General features: G+C 37.2%; 1 protein-coding gene across 25 annotated transcripts in view; it reads left to right on the top strand.

Annotated features, from left to right (window-relative positions):
- KDM4C (lysine demethylase 4C) overlaps positions 1–21,568 on the top strand; it is a 425,929-nt gene that overhangs the window by 234,817 nt on the left and 169,544 nt on the right. For 22 of the 25 annotated variants that reach the window (XR_008291191.1, XR_003416491.2, XM_027047047.2 and 19 more), the window contains 3 exons: positions 82–359; positions 2,757–3,070; positions 6,181–6,289. Coding sequence is in view for 23 of the 25 variants with exons in the window: in XM_027047047.2 (XP_026902848.1) it covers positions 82–359; positions 2,757–3,070; positions 6,181–6,289 (701 nt within the window). In the remaining 2 variants the exon portion in view is untranslated. The remainder of the gene's footprint in view (positions 1–81; positions 360–2,756; positions 3,071–6,180; positions 6,290–21,568) is intronic. The other 3 variants (XM_053205120.1, XM_053205119.1, XM_027047055.2) reach the window with 1 other exon arrangement.

The following is a 21,568-nucleotide window of genomic DNA, read 5'->3' as shown; positions in this document are numbered from 1 at the left end:
TGAAAAAGCTATTAGTTTTTTCACTTCTTTCAGTAAGTGATAATAACGTTTGTATTGGTATGTGTTTTATCCTGTCCACAGCAAACATTCTGCTCTGACCACAGTGTCTCTTGTTAATAGTTTCCAGTGCACTGGTTCTTACTCTAAGAGGCTTAAGAATGAGGAGGATGAAGAAGTGTCACCTGCAGTCGATAGGGTGGAGGGCCTCACCCCTGACCAAGACCCAGAAGACCTCAAGGTCAGTGAAAAATCAGAAGAAGCAGTGAAGATGGGGAACCCAGAATCTCCTTTAGAAGAAGAGGCTTCTGCTAGCAGGAAGCAGCCAGATCAGAATTCATCGGATAATGTCAAACTCTCAGGTGAGAAACTGGCTAATTATGTTCATGTGTAAGTGTTGAGGTGGTTGATCTGGTGCCTTAAATCTGTGCTCTAGGATTGGTATCTTACTTTTCCACATAGCTTAACCGGTAGAGCATCTAAAGCTATGGAGTAATAATGAGGAGGCCAAATGATGTTGTAAAAGTCAGGAACATTACTGCTATGTGTGATGGAGTTCTGAGGCAGAGTGCCCATTTGGTGTAATAAAAAAAAGATTCTAAAATGAAAATTTTTTGTGGGGGTGCAACTCAGTTTACAATATAGAATACATTTTTGGAAAGCTTCTCTTAAATCACATGGAATGGTAAAAACCAATTATAGATAATTCTTTGCAGATTCTTAGCTTTCAACTTAATTTTAAGAAGAAAATAAAGAATAAGTTTTTAAAAAATAATAACGAAAGTCATTTAGTTTCATGAAATAGTAGGTATAAGCCCCCTGGCTGTTTCTCTGTACTAAAGTTATCATCAATACCTCTCAACTGCTTTGCTTTTTTCCCCTTTATAGTGTATTTCTCTGAAATTGCTGTATCTATTTGATATTTGTTTGAGTTTTTATCCTTTTACTAATTGAGCTTATTTTTTTATTACTATTATTATTTTTTAATGTTTATTTATTTTTGAGAGAGAGAGAGGGAGAAGGAGAGAGACAGAGCACAAGTAGGAGAGGGGCAGAGAGAGGGGGAGACACAGAATCTGAAGCAGGCTGTCAGCACAGAGCCCAACACAGTGCTCGAACTCATGAGCTGTGAGATCATGACCTGAGCCAAAGTCAGACACTTAACCGACTGAGCCACCTAGGCACCCCACTAATTGAGCTTATTGGTAATTTCTCATACTTCTCATCCATTCTGTCTTTCAATTGTGAGACTGCCCCAAATCTGGTTACCCACTCCTGCTTCCTCCTTGTTCAAAGTACCATTATCTCTTTAAATTTTTAAATTTTTATTTTTGAAAGAGATACAGAGAATCCTAAGCAGGCTCTGTGCTGTCAGTGCAGAGCCTGATGTATAGCTCAATCCCATGACCCTGGGATCATGACCTGAGCCGAAATCAAGAGTCAGACACTCAACTGACTGAGACGCCCAGGAACCCTGTGGTACTGTTATTCTTAACTGGACCATTGCAGAAATTGCTTCCTAGTTATCCATGCTAGTTACTCTCCATATGGCACTCATAGTGATCCTTTAAAAAAATGTAGGTGAGGTCTTGTCCCTTCTTTCTTCATACTCTTATTCCACTTAGAGTAAAAGAAAAAGTCCTTATCATCGTCCAAATTTGATTCTCTTCTGCTTCTCCATTTTCATTACCTTTGCCCTTTAATATATGTATTTAAACAGGTTAAATCATAGACTTTCTTGTAGTGAGTTCATACTTTATTGGAGAGGTAGACAACCATATAATTACAATCCAGTGTGGTAAGCACCACAAGAAAGAAGTCCTAGAGTGTTGCTGATATACCAAGGAAAGACTCCAAACAGATTAGAGGCTGGCCTGGCAAGGTTTCTTGGACTAGGTTATATCTGAATTAATTTGTGATGAATGGATAGAAGATTGCAAGGTGAAAAAGGTGGGGAAAGGAATAGCAAGCAGTGCAGAGAACACAGTTATGCTATACATATGGATTTTTTTTTTATAGTCCCTTACCATAGTCTTTAATCACACTGGATTTAATTAAGTACTTGATGGGTCCCTCGGTGGTTTAGGCCAAGGGCACCCAGGTTTATTAGTTCTGTTGCTACATGGTTCCTTGTATTTTGACCTCCAGGTTTTGAGATCTGGCAGAACACTTAAGTACAAAACGTGGCTGGATTAAGCATCAAAGCTAGTATGTGATATGTGAAATGATGCTTATGAATATTTATAAGGGAGAGAGAGGGGTAAGTAGAGATGGCAGTGGAAGAGACTTGCTCATAATGTCCTTTCCCCTTTACATGCCATCAGTGTGTGATACAGGACCTAGTGTAGGACATACTTCTTATTTGGATCTGCACAGCCTTGCATGTATTCTTTCCATACATCCTCTGAGCTGGAATGTTTCATTAGTAGCAAGCAGCTCTTAGCATCATATTTCCTATTTTTAGAAAGATTTCAAGTTGCTATTGCCTTGGATAAGTATCATTATTGCACTTACTTTTGACATTGGTCTGCAGCATAACCCCTTTTTGATCTCTTATTTTGTCTGTAAGTGTATTTTTTTGCCAAACTCCAAGATCTCACCTTGACAACTATGAAGGCTCCATGGTGTTTTAGTGACATTTCCCACTCATATCTGTGAGACTTTAGAGGGGAGTTGAAAGACAGAAATTTAGGTGAGAATTACTATATAGTAATAATGCAATGTAAAATTTACTAATAGTCTTTTGTTTCACTCCTCAGGAAATAGTTGCTTAAGCACATCTATACCAGAAGAAGTACAAATTAAGGATGACCAAGCCTATGGTGTAATTCTACCTTCAAATCCCAGTGAAGCTGATGATTCCATATCTGGTGGCCATGTGACATCCAAGGAATCAGACCCACCCAAGCTTCCATGGCCAAAGTTACCTGAGTCATGCTTCTCAGTGGCAGAGAGTAACAGTGTGTTGATAGAGGGAGATGAGAGTGATGTGGAGACCCGCAGGAGTGGCCTCGAACCTGGGGAGATCCCAGTGATCCTCAGGGGAGAGAGAAATGGCCTCACTGTCCTTGGTGTATGTGGCAATGTCTTCTTCTGCTTTTTTTTTTTTTTCTTCTATATTTATTGTGTAGTGGAGTAGTTTCTGAAAGCAGCATGATGTGCATTGAAATCTTGCTTTAGGGTGGAAATAACATTTCACATTTACAGGTCTTAATCATATTTCCTTCAATGACTGGAAGGTAAGCCTTTTGTGAGCTCTGGTTCATATGGTGATAATTTAGAAGCATGGAGCTTTTGGCTATATGCTGTAGCTTAATTTTCTTTCTCTTTAACTTTTTCTAAAATTGAACTTTTTTGAGATAGATTCATATGCAATTATAAGAAATAATACAGAAAGATCTTGTGTCCCCATTTTCCCCCAAGAGTACCTTCTTGGAAAACTATAGTAGGACATCACAGTGATACTGACAGGTAATGGTTCCGTTACCTGTAATATTAACCACACTGGAGATGATTCACCTGCAGGGCTCTGACCTTCTCTTGCCACCTCTGGGTCCCAGGCTTCCCATAGCCTCTTTTAACTCGCTTGGTTGTGCTTTCCCTTGACTCCTCTTGGGCTCTAATTCTAGGAGCTGACTGACCTCTCTGGTCCCACCCACTGCCAGAAACAGGCCTTTTGCCTCATGGAAAATTCAAGACCCCTCTTGATTACAAGCCACCCCATCCTACTCTTTGCTAGGGCCTCCCTGTTTTTCATATGTTCTTTTGTGTTTGTATTATATGCTTTTTGTATAAACTGTTGCTTTAACCAGGAGATTGTGAGTAGACCAGGCAGGTTCTGATTGTGTATAGTTATTGTCAGAATTCATTACCCTATTTTGACCTGTACACCTTGATGAGGGAATTCAAGGACACAAGTAAGAAAAGCCTCAATTGTTGGGACTGACAAATTGAACTGGTCACTGAACAGACTCACTTCTTGATTGCTCTTGCTCATTTCAAATCACCACAGGTCTTTTCACATCTTTGAGTAACAAGGGAGTTTAGATAAGGAAATCAGTTTGGAATACTCTGTTCATAGTAGTTTTAGAATATCAAATAAAATATAGATAATTTGCTAATATGACCCAATAACTTTTACCATTTTATGCATGGTTGTTATCCTACTGAACTATTAAATATTTACCCAAAACATAAGAGGAATAGGAAAATATGGTCTAATTTATTTGAAACAGTTGCTAAGGGAAATTTGAAAATAGTATTCACATAATAATAAACAAAATTTACAACTTAATATCACTTGGGGATTAAGTGCAGCTGAGCAGATACTGGGATTCTTTGCGGAATGGTGAATGAGTCAAATGCCTGTTTAAATTACATTTACTCACATTCTTTAAGCTGGAATGGAACTGAAAGTACCTTTTCTGTTTCCTTGTTTTCAGTGGAGGTAATTCTATCCTTGGTGCCTTAAACCTTCATCCTTATCATTTCACTGAACAAAGACTGCTTGCATGGGAAAGCAAACACTGCTGTTGAGGCCTGGGTGACTTGGTTTGCCCCTTGTCAGCATTAGCTGTGTCGTGTTCTTTTCTCACACCGTGGTGTCAGGCAGACCTTCTAAGCAATATGGTCCCTTTTCGTTCTTGTATGGTTTTTACGGATGTTTCTTAGTATGAAGTGTAATGCTGTGTGCATGCTTGCAGCAGTCATCTTTAGTCAGTCTTCCCAAGAAATACTGAGTTATTTTTTGAACAATGTCTCTGTCCATCTCTCTGTACATCTATAACTGGGCTTCCTGCTCTTCCTGGAATACACTGACTATGTCCCCATATGCATACTGTTCCTGCTGCCCCAAATACTCCTCCGAGGCCAGAGAACTCCCACAGTGCACTCAAGACTCTACTCAGATGTCTCCTTGTCAGAAAGGCTTTCTAAAAAAATAACTCCCTCCCATCTCTTTTCATGCCCTTTTTTTTCCTTTACTGCATATTTCTTAATAGTACCAGATAAATATGTACTTTTTACTTTTTTATTGTCTGTGCCTTTCTCCTCTATAATGCACATTTCTTGAAAGCTGGGACATGGTGTAATTTTTTCTGCTGTAGTTCAGCTCTTAGAACAATGTGACACATAGTGAGGACTTGATAAATATTTCTTATTAATTTTTAGCTGGTATAACCACAGATAAATCTCATCCTATATTACTTTGACATCCTTTCTTTACTTCCATCTTTGATTAGAATGTTGCACACATTTTCTTTTCATCCATTTTGATTTCAGATATCAATGTAGTTTCTCTACTTCCAGCCACTGCTTCGTCAGCTTACAGGGACATTTCTGAGACTCATTTCTTTCCTAGTCAACTGTTGATACAAACCCTTTAGTTTCAAAGTCTTTCTCTGAACACCTCCCTCCTTCCCATCCCATCCATCCATCCATCCATCCATCCATTTTCCTTCCGTCCTTCTTTCCTTTTGGATTGCATGGGCAAGAAAGCTTGTAAGTAGGTTCTATCTGGAAGATGTCAGGATGCATATGTCTTTTGCACATACCTTTGGGAGGAAAGTAAAGTTTAGAGAGACCCACACGAAAAATTTTACGTAAAATTTAAGTGGTTTCAAGATGACAGTAATGTGCTGTATTAAAAAAAAAAGAAACCTTAAAATCTTATTTGATCCTCAGAGAAGTGGTGATTTATTTCTGAATGGAAGGAAGTATCCAGGCTCACTGTAGCATTAATGCTATCTGAGTGAGGATAGAAAGCAAAATAACCTGCCAAATAGTCATGTGGCTAGCGTAGAGGTAACCAAATGCCACGGTTCTGTATTGTTACAAATATGTAATCCTAAATTTTGATTAGTTTGAAAGAACTTTTGAAAACTTGCTGAGTTCTGAGTTAATTGCAAGCTTGATAAGCTTACCCTATACCACAGATAGTGTTTTAATGTGCGGTGGAAGGATAGATCATTGATCTCTTGGTAAAATAACTAATAGAATGGATTCCTATTTCTTTTGACTTAAAGGCTTAAGGTTTTTAAAATAAAGGACTAATTCTCCAGGAGGTAAATAAGTATAATAATTCTTTATAATTAAATGGTCATAAATTGTTGTGAACCATAGTTTTCCATTTAAAACAAGTCTTTAACTGTGAGTATTTCTCCTCTATTTTTGCTCTGTGACCAGAGAATAGAGGGAGAAACCAAAACTGCTAAAAGTTGGCGCCATCCACTTAGTAAGCCTCCGGCAAGGTCCCCATTGACTCTGGTGAAACAGCAGGCAACAAGTGATGAAGGTGAGTGTGTGATATTTCTCAGTGTTTATTCTGTGGATACTGTATGGTATTCAGCAGTCATTCTGTCTGTTTGTTGTAAGAAACTGGTCTAAAAAAATTGCTTGGTAGAGAGAAAATTTGACCAAGTTGCAAATACATACCATAAAGAGATCATAAGTAGTAAATAGTTTATAGACAAAAGGAATTTGGATTTTAAGGGTAAATACTTGCTCCACTAGTCTAGCCATGTTCCTAGTCAAAGTCTTCCCATTTTATATGATGGGATAAAATTAATCTTTTCTGACATTTGCCTTAGGACATTCTAGAGGAAGTTGGGAATCATTTCCCTAAAAGTGTCAAATCTTGGAGTCACCACGCTGTTTTTTTTTTACATTGTCCTTATTTTTAACTTGAATCTTCCAAAATTATTAATATCATCTTGAGTAAGAAACTATGTGCAATACCTGTGTATCCAGTTATGCCTGGTGTGTGGTGAAACATCTTTTCTCCTTAATAGATTTTCCTGACATGACTTGATGTGAACCAATTTCTATTCCTGGATGTAATATTTACTTGTTTGTTTTACCTGGTTACCATTTTTACCTCTTTCTCTCTTTTTCTAAAAATGTCTTTTTGTTGTCTTCAGTTAAATATCAGATCACTGACTAGCTATTTCTTACTTGCAAGTGTTTCATAGCATCAGGGGGGACCTTATTTTTTCCATCTTTAAAAAGATCAATTTAAAAAGGTTTTCTATAAAAAGCCCGCCTTCAAGGTATTGTCTTTACTGGAACAAATTGTTGAGGTCATATGCCTGTGAAGATGCTGTCAACATAGTAATGTGAAACTTGGGGTCAGTCTTCTTGTTTAGTTTAAATACAGTCATTAGAATAGACATCTGTAGCAGATTTATTTTTTTATTTTTACTTACTATCTTCTTTTATACCCCGTATTTAGTTAGGAAAAAAAGATGATCAGTGTAGGGATCAGATCATGATTGTAGAATTTTCTATAACACCAGTCGAAGGTGAAATTCTGTCTCTAGTAACAGAAGTAATGAAACATAGTTGTATTTATTTCCATATATCATCATGTTCGTTTCTTCCTTCTCCTACTTTATCATACCCAGCACAATCCATTTTCCTCTTAGTGTCAAGATAAAGGACAATTCTGTATAAGGTAATTACTATGTTACTTACAATACTTGTGAATTTTAATTATCCTTCCCCATCATCACCTATGTTTAATACAGCTTTTTGGAAGGGAATCAACTATATTAACATACAAGGAAAACTGCTTTTTCCCATGTCCTTATTTTCCCAGGTCGTTTATTTTGATGTGGGCCATCTAAATTGGCTTAGAGTTTCTACATGGAGAGCAGTTCTGATTTCAATCAGGATGGCTTACAAAATTTATAAGCGAATTGGTTTAACAAAGTTGTCTAAAGGGTTTAAGGTTAAAATGTCTTGCTGCAACATTGGTGATTGTGGCTTTTGCAGTAGCATACTCTGTTAAGGAGAGAATACGTTAAGGACATATTAAAAGGATCCTCTGAGGATTTTTGAGAATTGAAAAGAAAAAAAATCGGAGAATTTTAGTGATGAATAAATACTTTTACAAGCTTCCAAACTAACAATGGGGGGAATATTCTGTGTCCTGGAGTAAATTATATTTGACCCTTGAACATCACATTTGAGTTGCATGGGTCCACCTATGAGTGAACTTTTTCAGTAAATACAGTACCATAAATGTAGTAAATATAGTAATATAGTTTTTTCAGTAAATATAGTACCATAAATGTGTTTTCTCTTCCCTGTGATTTTCTTAATAAAGTTTTCTTTTCTTTAGCATACTTTATTGTAAGAATATAGTGTATAGTACATATAACATACAAAATATGGTTGATTGTTTATCTGTGAGGCTTCTGGTCAACAGTAAGCTATTAGTAGTTAAGTTTTGGGGAAGTCCAAAGTTATATGTGGATTTTCAACTGCATGGGGGTTTGACCCCCCTAACTCCTAAGTTGTTTGAGGGTCAACTATATTTATATCATGGGGCCCTTGAATGTTATCTTTGCCTTTTGCCTCTGTGTCTGGTACTGTTGGAAGTGAATGAGCATCGTCATCATTAGAAAATGATGAACAGTGGGATTAGTGCTCTTTGGGAGCACACAACTCCAAATCCAGCTTCTTTTAGGAATTTCCTACCCTAACTACTGGGCTCCTTTTGCATTCCTCATACACAAGTAAGTGTGTATGTGAGTCAGGAGTATAACTAGGTTAGAGCATCTGAGAAATTGTGTCTCTAAACAGCAGTCAGTATCCTCTGTTGGTAAATGAGCATTTCTCAGTTGAAGCTTGAATTTGACTCCTTAATAGAAAAGCAGCAAAGGGGAAAAATACTGATTCAGCACCTCTGGGAGTTTATGTGCAGGTAAGAGATAAGAGTCATTTCTAAGTTTGCTCTTCTCAAAAGACAGTGAAGTAGCTCTTTGATATTCAAATGACCTAAAACTATAGAGACCATTCTGGTTAGTGTCAGATCCAATAATTATAGAATCAGCAAGGATTTCCTGACTCTCAGCCTGTTCTTTCCTGGAAGATTTTCCATGCTTACCAGCAAAACACTGGTTGTTGGTGGTAGAGCAGAGAGGTGATACATAAGAAAAGAATGCCATTTAGAATATAGCATCTTTACAGAAAAACTAGTATCAAATTCATCCTTTTCTCCTCTTTCTCCTTCTCCCCCTCCTCCTTGTCCTCCTCCTCCTCCTTCTTCTAGTGGAAAAAAATTTTAGGTGTATACTGAATTTTATTATTTATAATTGAAAAGAAATTACTAATCTCTGGTTTTCTTTCTATATATATATATATTTTTTTTTTTTTTTTGAGAGAGAGATTGAGTGTGCACATGCACACATGAGTGGGAGAGGGAGAGAGAGAATCTTAGCGGGGCTTGATCTTACAACCATGAGATCATGACCTGAGCTAAAATCAAGAGGCAAACACTTAACTGACTGAGCCACCCAGGTAATTTTCTTTCAGCTGAAATGTGTTCCATTTACATTTTTCCTTAAGTTAGGCAGCTGCACAAAGTGATCCTGAAACATGGATTAATATTGTATATTTTTTTCTGTATATTAATGTAATTAAACAAATGTTGAATTAAAATATAAACTTGAAAGAAAAGCTCTTGGGTGGGTCTCTTTTTTTTTTTTTTTGAAGCATTTCTTATGTGTTCCTCTCCTCCTCTTGTAATTTGTCAATATAATGGCATATTCCTATTCTCCAACTTCAGCACTTTATGGCTGAGTGCCTGTAGGGAAGGTGAGTGTGTGTGCAGCATGGGTAAACCAGGCAGGCTCTAAGAAGAATACTCTTGCTTGACCTCAGGAGTACTGAGAGTGAGGGGATGGACCCACTATAGTTAAGCTTAGAAATCTGCCACAGTATTTCTTTTTCCTTGACTGGTGACGATGCATGCTCAAAGGCTCTCACATATTTCCCTTAATATTCCAGCTTTGATATAGGATAAGTGACTTTAAGGCCACCATGATCCAGTACTAGCTTTGCTCTCCAACCTTGTTTCTCTCAACTACCCTCCATGAAACCTCCTTCTCTTCCATTTAGACAACTTTTTTTTTTTCCTCCTGAATATAATCTACTGCTTTTTATTTCCACATGCTTCCCCCAACTATTGCTTTCCCTGTGATACCCTTTTCCTTCTTGGAATCATTCTCTGCTCACCACTTACTCCTTTCCTACCTCTGCTGTCCTATTATATCTATACTTACTTGGCTTTAGAATGCCACTTGTCACCTTATATTGTGCTTCATTGTCTGTGTGTCTGTCTCCCTGCTCTCATTCCTTTCATCTTGCCTCCCCTGCCTAGTCCAAGGTTAGTTAATCACTGTGGCTTAAATCACCTCTGGATACAAGAGCAGGAAAGCCCTGGTGATCAGTAACTTTGAAATCGGCCATTAGTCAAATACTTTAATATTTAATACGCTGTCATATTAAAGGAAAATGTAAATTTCAATCCAGGAAATATTCTCTGTAAGTATATATGTATGTGAAAACATGCAGTTTTAATTAGCTGGAGAAATATATATGTCAGCTAACCCAATTTTGTATTCTGACTGTATTAGAATTTTCTTTATCACTGTGCCAAATCCTAGGATGTGCTCAAAGTTAAAATGAAGCTGATACATTGTAGACATGGCCAATGCTTTGGAGACCTGAGGGCTCCCAGAGTAATGATATTCCCATTGGGATAGTTGCTTACCTAGCACCTCAGTTTGTATATGTATTTGTTGCCTTTCTTCCCAGTTTGAAGTCATTCCAGATGCAAAAATTTTTAACTCCTCATGCTTTTGCTGATTAGGATTTTTTTTTGACATGTAAAATATTCATGTTTTATTGTTAGTAGAAAGCAAAACTATACCATCTGGAGGAAAAGACATTTTATATGTGTATATATGTACATATATAAATATATATATTTATATATACTATGTTATGTAAGCATTTTGAAAGAGATACACTAAAATGGGGTTTATTTCTTAGTGTCATGTTTTTATTTTTTCTGTTTTCTAATTGTTCCCCTTTACAGCATGTGTGACTTATGGCAACAGAGAAAGTACTGAACTTTCCTTTTCTTTTTATTACTATTTTTTTATTTATTCTCAAGTTATCTAACATACAATGTATTCTTGGTTTCAGGAGTAGATTCCTGTGAATCATCACTTACATACAACACTCAGTGCTCATCCCAACAAGTGCCCTCCTCAATGCCCATCACCCATTTTCCCCTCTCCCCTATTCCCCCCATCCACCCTCAGTTTGTTCTCTGTATTTAAGAGTCTGTTATGGTTTGCCTTCCTCTCTGTTTTTAGGTTATTTTTTATTCCCTTCCCCTATTGTTAGGGTTTTCATCAGCAGACCTTTAACTGTGCTGACCTGGACTCCAGACCTTCTGCTACGCTGATATTCTGAACATGAATTTTGTCAACCCCCCTGCTTGACCCCTCATGGTTCATTGTTTGTTCTCTGAAGCTCTCATCCTGCATACATACATGTGTATGTATGCATTTCTTTTACATTTACATTAGTTTCCAATGTAACTTTTCCAGCTTCTCCTACTGTTGACTTTCAAGATGTTTACTGCTTTTGTACCTAATATGCACATAAGTCCCTTGGTGAATTGATAAGGTTAATGTTTTTAAAATAAGTACAAACTAAGGGCATCCCTGTAAACACAGAAGAGATGTCATGAACATGGTAGTGGCTAATGCAGTACTACTTTACACAATGATGTCCACCATTGTTGATGGGTATTGGAGTTGATGCACTAATGCTGCCAGTGGAGTTTTCCTGGAGACTGTGAAAATAAAATTGAAAATTTATAAGAAAATATAAAAGATTCCTGGGGATCCTGGGTGGCTCAGTCACTTGGGCATTTGACTCTTGATTTCGGCTCGGGTCATGATCCCTGGGTCGTGGGATCGAACCCCACATCAGGCTCTGTGCTGAGCATGGAGTGTGCTTAAGATTCTCCCTCTCTCTCTCTCTCTCTCTTCTCTCTCTCTCTCTTTCCCCCTCTCTCCCCCTCTCTTCCCCTCTCTCCCCCTCTCTCTCCCTCTGTGCCTCTCCCCCGTTCAGTCTCTCTGTCTCTAAAATGAAATAAAAGAAAATATATACAAGATTGTTATCAGGTGATTTTAATTTTGCTTTCTATGTTGGTTAATTTTGCATATTCAAACACATTTCTTGTAATTTGGGCAAAAAACTATTTTAAAGAGACATAGAGTGTCAAGGTGTGATGGGTTAGATTACCAAATAATCTTACAGTTACAAAAGAACCAGAAATAATTGATACAATAAAACAATGACCTTTATAACATATCAGGGACAAAATCATGGAAAGTATTTCTCCATGTCTACAGTCATGGTCACTTGGCTCCAGTTCTCTGTTAACTGTGAGATCCTCCATGCTTTGGCAGATGTGTTTACAAAGTAGTGATCATAGCAGCATCTGCCACATGGAGTTGTTTTGAGGGTTAAAAGACTACTGTAAAGCACTCAGAATAGTATTTGGCACGTAACAAATGTTTGTTGTTGTGATATGGTTATGAGGAGCAGGTGGAAGGTGATAGCTGAGCTTTCAAGAAATGAGAGAAATCTAGAGAGCATTCAGAGAATAATGACGTGGATTGGTAGGAGAGAGCTAATACTGTGGCTATTTGGGGGAAATATGCCAGGACAAGAGTGGAAGCTTAGAAATCAGAGTTAAGACCTCATAGGATTCCTCAGACACACAAAGATGGACTCTCAAAATCCTGTACCCTTTATTAAGAGTGTACTAGGGAAAAACAACCTGAACTGACCATAGGCACAGGCAGAGGACAAGAGGGCTTGCCACCTGGGTCTGGGCTTGAGTGGGGAAAGGTTGATAGCATAATAAGAGAAGGTCACCCTACAAATTTTTAACCATAGGACTGCCATCAAATGTATACCTCTTATCCCAAGTCAGAAATTTAAAGTAAAAGTAGGCTCTGGCTCTTCATGTTTCCAGGGCATTGAGCAGAATCAATTGCAAAATCTTATGAACCCACTCTGAAGTGGAATCTGGTTTACTACTGGACAAAAAATAGTCTGACTAATCTCCTGGCCTCACTGTCCCTTATCAGCTTTTTGACTGAGCTTGGCCTCAGTTTCTTCTTGGGTGAAACATGAGGATTGGTCACAGATGATCAGGATTTCTAACTTAGACGCTCAGGAATGGATTTTTGGCATTTCAGATACCCTGAAATGACACGTGGTGATATGTTAAACTCATCCCCAGTGGACTAAATTTTTATTTCTAACTCTTCACCTATAAGTTTTTAATTTCTAGAGTACCATGTTTACCCAAGTGCAAAGGTGACCCCACCTACAAGTTTGAAAATTGACAAGATTCAGATTAAAGCCTTGCTATGGCTCTAATTTTCTCTAATCTGAACTGTCTGTATAACTCTTTATAAATCAGCAATTCAGCAAGCAGAGTATGGTAATGAGCTGCTGTGCATCTCTTTGAAATTAATGACAGCTTAGACCCTGATCCCTATCTCTGTAATGTCTGCATGCCCTGAGGGTTAGATTAGGAGTGTATTTCAGGCAATGTTACAGCAATTTATTTTTTTGGACAGTGTGTCTATATTAATATCATAATTCATTTAGTAATGAATTAAATATTTAAATATAGAGATGGAAAAGATGGAAATTGCAGCTTTAATTATAGATTATTCTTGGTGCTTGACCACTAGTTAACCCATTTAACCTAGGTTTTCAGTTATTTTAAAGAATAAAATGTATACGTTTAAGTACTCAGGAACGCAAGTCTGACAAAATTTGATTTCTTTCCCAAATGGTTTTCTCTGTTTCACACTCCTTTTATTAAAGTGCTCATGTTTATGATGCAATTGCATGCTAAATCGGTCTGAAGCACATTTTCCCATAACTAGAACTACCCACTGATTTCACTTTATTGGTGATTTTTGTTTCCTTTTGGGATTGCCTGATATTTTCTGTGGTATTTTCTGAAATTTAGCCAGTGCCCTTTAGTCATTGTCAGTACTGCTAGGGTATAAGCTGGTTCTTGGGCACTTTGCAATTGTCCCTCAAACAAAAGGATATTATTTAGAATGGGCTGTTTCACTTTACCTTTGGTAGGTAGTTGTTTTGGGGGAGAATTATGCCCTCCAGTCCCTGGCATGCTGCAACTCCCTCCTTTCTAGCAGAATTGGTATAGATTTGCCACTCTTCATTTTATTTGATTTATTTCAAGGATTAAGTGGATATCCTGACCAAATTTAATAGTGATGTCTTTTACTGACTCAAACTTTACAAATATTATTTAAGTATTAAGTTAGATAACAATTTTATTTTAAATATTGAAAGCACCCTTTTGTCTCTTTGTTTTGCCAGGCGGTAATGGGTACATGACTCTGTTTATGTTGGACAATCTGAAACCCTGTTCTGGTCTCTCCTTGGCTGTTAATAGCCATGTGCCTTGGAGAACAAAGAAAAGTCTAAGGTTCATCATATGTTTCCTCATCTGTTTGATGAAATGGTTGGATTAGTAGTACTAAAGTTTTAGTCAAACTCTAAAGTTTCATTCAAACTTGAATTCTATGAAAATATAATAGGAGAGTATCCTCTGTAGTCTCTTGCTCCATGTTAGCCTTTCATCGAAAAGCAAAATGGTGAAATATAAGAATATCCCTCATCCACAGTGTTTCCCCTCTGTAAAAAGTTCTCTGCCCATTTTAAAAAACAAATGCTGTTTTATGACTGTTGCATGTCATGCTCCAAATGTTATTAATTTTTACATAATGATCTTTTTGTTCCATCAATTCTTATTAGCTTGAGGTAATATGACACTTTCATAATAAGCACGGTTGTATTTTTGTCTGTTTAAGCAATAAAACAGCAACTTCAGCAGATTACTAGGTAGATTGGCTTGGAATGTGTATTGATAGGTCACAGCCAATGTTTTCCTGCATTATGTGGACATAAAACATTAAATGTTGTTGGCACTCAGATTTAATGGGTATTTTATCTAGCACTCGGCTGTGTAATAATAGTCGGACATTCTCTGTTTAGCTTGATTTCACTGTCAGTAAATTCCATTGGCAGCCCCAATGGCGTTGACTTTTTACTACAATATGGGGAATAAAAATCAAAAACACCTTTCTCTTGTTATGCTAGTGGCTTCATAAGGGTTTGATTGAATTAGAGGGAAAAATCCTAGCTTTTAACTTATATGGTTGCTTTCTGTATATTTTAGAAAAATCTTGGAACTTTTCTAAGCGACAATTGGCATCAAGTCTTATGATTGGGTGTCTGTGCTGAAAGTGCTGGGATTGTAAAATGATAGTCAAGACTTTGATTCTTTTGAATTCATGTGGATATTGTTATTCTTTTTTTTTTTATTTAAAAAAATTTTTTTTAACGTTTATTTATTTTTGAGACAGAGAGAGACACAGCATGAATGGGGGAGGGGCAGAGAGAGAGGGAAACACAGAATCGGAAGCAGGCTCCAGGCTCTGAGCCATCAGCCCAGAGCCCAATGCGGGGCTCGAACTCGTGGACCGCGAGATCGTGACCCGAGCCGAAGTTGGACGCTTAACCGACTGAGCCACCCAGGCGCCCCTTGTTATTCTTAAAGTCTGGTAGAAACATCTGAGGGACAGCTTTTGATACTACAATTGTGTGGTTCATTCCATTCTTTAGAAAAATAAATTATTGTATTGGGTTGAAATGTGTGAAATTGCTAATACTGTATTTGATTTTTTTTATCTACAGAAACTGCAATTTTATACAACTTAATATATTGCTTTATATTTCCTTATGCTTGTACACAACCCACTTTCCCTGGAGGCAAAGATAGACCATTGAATTATCCCATATGCTATACCATATATTCTGCATTTCTATTTCCACCTTTTGGTTGTGAAACTGACTATGAAGATCAAGAAAAACCATGAAAAGTTTGCAAAATTTACATAGATTTTAAAATTTGATTTTATCATTACTTTACTGTCTTCATTTTCTTTGTTTTGCCTCTGACTACTGAAAACTTAGTGCTGAGCTGGCAGTGTTGTGCAGGCTGATACTTGGGGACCATCATCCTGGATTTTAAGAGGGGACTTTTCACTGCTGGGGCTCGGGGTGGGGGTTGGTTAAGTGACATGTCAAAGGCTCCTAGGGAGTGAGTAGGAAGTGGCTCACTTTATCATAATTTTAATTCTGTATATTATTGTGGGTTTTTTTCCTTTTTTCTGGTTCTTAGTTTCCCAGTTTAAAAAAAAATTATGAGGTAACTTTTTTAAAAAAAATATGTATCAGAAGGATCTCTAAAGTCTATGCTGATATTCCATTGTTTTATTATTCATGTTTTGTTGGAGAAGCATTTTCAAGATTGAACCATGTAGTGATTTTTTTTTTTTTTTTGCTGTGCTAATAAAAAGGAGTAGAAACTTAAGGAAAAAAGGTTTGCTATGATATGTGAACATGTTTGAATATTACATATTGCCATAGTTGCTAATGTCTTTTCTTGAGGAAACATCTTTATAATGCTTGTAAGTAAGTTAGCCAAGGATCCGGAGTAAGAATCTTCTTGGGAGAGAACACTGAGTACAACCTCAAGAGGGGCTTAGTGTGGCATGTTTGAAGAACAGCAAGTAGTATAGCTGGCAGGACCACCTGATGACTTTGGATGTAGGACAGCAGAATGAACATTTACTGCCTTGTCCTCTTCTTACTTCTGTGCCTTCTCTCAAGTAGCCAGTGCACTTGTTTTCCTAGTAATTGGTGTGCTGGAAGCTCTGAATGAAGTTCTTTCTGTTTCCTTAGCAGCTGTTTGATCTGCTGTGCAATTCCCGTGTTGGTGCTTGGGTCAAAATGTCTCAGGATTCTGCTAATCTTTAACACAGATGACCAGGGCTGACCTTTAGCTAAGGGGAACTTTTTTGGCAGATAAATTGCAACATGCTAGTGGTTCTTTGCTTAGAGATCTTATTTAACCAGTTTTTTTTTCAATATATGAAATTTATTGTCAAATTGGTTTCCTTATTTAACCAGTTTTTGAGTTTGTATTATAGATGCCATTAATGAAATGGTTTAAGAAACTGGAGATTTCTCCCAAGGGAAATTTTGAACTGTTTGAAGGCAAAAGACTTGTTTTTATTTCTAATTATCAGCATCTGTCATATTGCCTAGCACATAGTGAGATTCATGTGCTCACTCTTTTACTATCTTTGATTTGATGCTTGGAATAAGCTCCTTTTGGTATCATGTTGCCAGCTAGTTTTTCCAAAGATAGGCCAGCTTTCTTTCAGGAGTTTTCTTTTCCCCCTCCCTACCACAATGTGAGAATTGACTTTGCTACTTTCTTCCTATTGAACACATTATTAGCAATTGTTATTTATAATTCTTGAAGATAGATGGTATTATCATCATTATTACTGTTGAGAAAACTGAGCTCAGAGACTTTGATTCACTTGTCCAGGACCACACACTGGTAATTGGTAGATGACAGGCTTTAAATCCTACCTAGTTTCCAAGTTTATACTTTTTATTTTATCATATTTGCAACTCCTGATAACAGCCCCAGTCCTGATAAGAGAAGCTGAAGTGAGCACATATAAATGTCTAAGAACCAACCATCTCTGTTGACAGAGTAGACCATTCATAGTAGCCCTTTTTGTTGTCCATGTGTATTGTAAGAATATATACATATGTGAAATATAAGCTAACTTTCTTAAACAAGTTTAAGTAACATCGGTAATCCCAAAGTTCTCCGTGAAACCTACCTCCCCAGAAGCACTATTAAGTATCAGAGTATTTTTGTGTAATAGAAATTTTGAAGGGCCATGCTTTGGAATGTTTCTGTTGTTTAAAACAGTACATTGAATGAGTTGGAAAACATCATTTTGAAATGTTTTTGAGATCTCTATTAGTGTATTGTTATGCATAAAGAATAAAACTATGTCTGTGCATTTAGTTTAAGAAGTGCTTTGCAACTGAAATAGTAGAATTCTGTTACCCATTATTATGTTCATATTTTAAGGGATTTCATTTTTTCTTAATACATAATTTAATTTTTCCTTAATGTCAGTACTTCCCAGGAAAGCCACACCTAAAAATCCTATAATTTTTTTCTCTTTTCTACTTTTGAACACACTTTTACAAACCTTCAAAATTCAGTGATTTATAAGATCATTGAAATACAGTTTGTATACAGATTATTAAATAGTTTGGGTAGGAACAATAAAGTTCCCAAGTTTGAATTTCTTTGTTTTTTTTTGAGTAGTTCACTTATGGCCTCAACATCCTCTCCCGCACTTTCTTCCAGGACATTGAAACCATATATAATGCCTCCCAGGACTGAAATTTTGCTCAAGTACCTGAAAGATAACAGATGCTGCTGTGCTCCTCATAGCACAGAATAGTGCTAAACCAGCCAAAACACGTCACTGGAACATAACCCCAGCAGCAAAGTGGTTGTGGTGATTGGTAAAGGGAAATTGTACTATAGTAGAGTAGATGACTTTCCCCATCTGCTGGATTCCATCAGAAAGTCCTGGCAACACCCCTTCAACAATGGCCCAAGTGTTCTTCTGTTGAGAAATCCACTTACACTAGGAAGCAAAATCTGTTAAAAAAGACTGTACTGAGGAGTGAATGAATCTGACATGTATCTGTTTTTAAACTGTTTTCCCCAGATCGTAGGAGCTACCTAATATTATTCTGACTGCAGGTTTTTTTTAACTTTAAAGATTGCATATTTTTATAATTACAAAAACTTACAAATTCCCTTTTTTATTCCAGATATTTAAATGTATCTTTATAGAATTGACATTATTCTCTCCATATAGTTTTGTATCAGTATTTTGTTTATTAATATAATATTTATATTCACTTAATATTATGTATGTGTTTATATTTATTATATTTTATTAATGCTCTTTATTTTTTATTTTATTTAAAAAAAATTTTTTTTAACGTTTATTTATTTTTGAGACAGAGAGAGACAGAGCATGAACGGGGAGGGGCAGAGAGAGAGGGAGACACAGAGTCGGAAGCAGGCTCCAGGCTCTGAGCCATCAGCCCAGAGCCCCACCCGGGGCTCGAACTCACGGACCGCGAGATCGTGACCTGAGCTGAAGTCGGACGCCCAACTGACTGAGCCACCCAGGCGCCCCTATTAATGCTCTTTAAAAACATCATTTATAATGCTGGCATAATATGGCCATTCCATAATTTATTTATATATTTTTAAATGAACACTTTTGGGGGGATACTTTTGTAAAGGACATTAATCTTTTTTATTAATCATAAATAATAGTGATGTTTTTAACTGGGAGAATAAAGGCTTTTTTCCCTGAAAGGATAAATCTTTTTTTTTTTAAATAAATGCTTATTCATTTTTGAGAGACAGAGAGAGAGAGAGAGAGATGAGAGAGGAGGGGCATAGAGAGAGGGGGAGAGAGATGATCTAAAGTGGATTCTGCACTGACAGCAGTGAGTCCGATGAGGGACTCGAACTCACACACTATGAGATCGTGATCTGAGCTGAAGTTGGACACTGTACTGTCTAACCGACCCAGGTGCCCCCAAAGGATAAATATTTTGATAGAAATGTTTATATAGATATTTTAAAAGTTATTTATTTATTTTGAGAGAGCTCAAGCAAGGGAGGGGTAGAGAGAGAGGGGGAGAGAGAATCCCAAGCAGGCTTTGCACTGTCAGCGTGGAGCCCGATGCAGGGCTCAAACCCATGAACCATGAGATCATGACCTGAGCCAAAACCAAGAGTTGGGTGCTTAACCAGCTGAGCCACTCAGACCCCCCAGAAATGTTTATATAGTAAGAGAGAATTGGGTACCTGTCTAGATGAGCTTTTCCTGTTTCAGTCTGTCATGTCATGTTAAGAGTTTAGTATTTAGGGCATACATTTTAGGTACTTTTCTAGATGAAAATTTTCTGGATAATATTTGCAAAGATTATGCTGCACATCCCACAGGTTAATGCTGGAGACCTAAAAGGGAAGGAAAACCATCATTTGTTGAAGCCCCAGGCCTTACATATTAATGGCTAGCAGCTTTATGACTGGTATCTCATATAACCTTGTAATTTAGAAAATCTTGTGCTCATTTTGCAGATGAAGAAGCAGGTTTAGAATTGTAACCAAACTTTAAGACCACATGGATTTCATGAATGAAACATTTTAAGTTATTTTAATAGAGTTGTATTGAAGCTCCACTCTTATAGTCATGTTTACCTCAGATTAGTTGCATGACTAATTCTAATTATATAATTCTGATTAGTTGTATAACTAGTTCATAACTAATTGTGGTTCTAGACCACAAAGTCAGGGGTTTGTTACATTTCTTACCTAATTTATTATAATGTTTAACTATATGATAATTTGCCATAGACTTAATTTTATGATCACATGAGCTAATATTTTTAAATATTATATTTTAATTTCATTCCTTAATATAAACTTGTTTTTAGTCACATATACTTTTGTATGAAAAGCAATGTAAATTCTTTTATATAGAAAGTAACCAAAAATAAATACCTAATCAGTAAAATTAAAAGTGTGTATGTAGGGGTGCCTGGGTGGCTCTGTTGGTTAACCGTCCGACTTTGGCTCAGGTCATGATCTCACAGTTTGTGAGTTCAAGCCCCGTGTCGGGCTCTGTGCTGACAGCTCAGAGCCTGGAGGCTGCTTCACATTCTGTGTCTCCCTCTCTCTCTGCCCCTTCCCTGCTCATGCTCTGTCTCTCTCTGTCTCAAAAATAAATAAACATTAAAAAAAATTTTAAAAAAGTGTGTATCTACAATAATCTCTAAGATCACTTCTCAGTGTCCCCTGCTACACCTTGGAAAGTTTTATTAATTTGAGAGAGAAGTTGCTCTCTGAATAATGGAACATAACTCCAAGTGAGTATAAAAACTGTTACAAAGATTCTGTGAATATTTTAAGATTCTCAAGTGAATTGCAGCAAGCCTAACTATTTTTTCAGAACCAGAAAGTGTTTAGGATTTCCTGGGCTCCCAACTTTGTAATATGTGCTAGGATTGAGTCTCTTGCATGCAATCCCTTTCTGACTGCTGTGTAGTCATTGGGTCAACATCAGATGCACCACTGGCCCTCAGACTCTATAGTTACATACTAAAAAGACACATTTCTAGCTATGCCTTTGTGACTGGATTCGATCTTTGAAAAACACCATTGTTTATGGCCCCGAGGAAAGGGCCAGTACTACAAGTATGAATACTTCTGACAGCAAATGTGTGGGTCATATTTCCCAATCCAACCATTTCTTTCACTCCCCAGACACAACTGGGTGTCCTACAATTTAGTTTCTGATGCTAACAGCATAGAGTTAGTGCAGCCCCCACAGGTTAAGGAGTCATTGCCACAAGATGCCCCTACTTCAGATATCAATTGCAAGTTGTTACTCGTGACCAATGTACTATAAAGGCTGGGGCTTCCTACAGCTCCCTTCTCGGGTTTGATCATCTGCTGGAATGGTTCACAGAACTCAGGAAAGCACGTTATATTTACTGGTTTACAATTCAGGGACAGCCAAAAGGAAGGGATGTACAGGGCAGGGTTGGGGTGAGGAGAGTATGTACAGAACTTTCATCCCTCTCCAGGTACATCACCCTCACAGTATCTTGATGTGTTTAATGCTGAAGCTTTCTGAACCCTGTTGTTTAAGGTTTGTTTGGTTTTTAAAGTTCC

The sequence above is a fragment of the Acinonyx jubatus genome, chromosome D4 (assembly GCF_027475565.1).
Source record: "Acinonyx jubatus isolate Ajub_Pintada_27869175 chromosome D4, VMU_Ajub_asm_v1.0, whole genome shotgun sequence".
Lineage (NCBI taxonomy): Eukaryota > Metazoa > Chordata > Mammalia > Carnivora > Felidae > Acinonyx > Acinonyx jubatus.
This window is presented reverse-complemented; position numbering and strand designations above follow the sequence as displayed.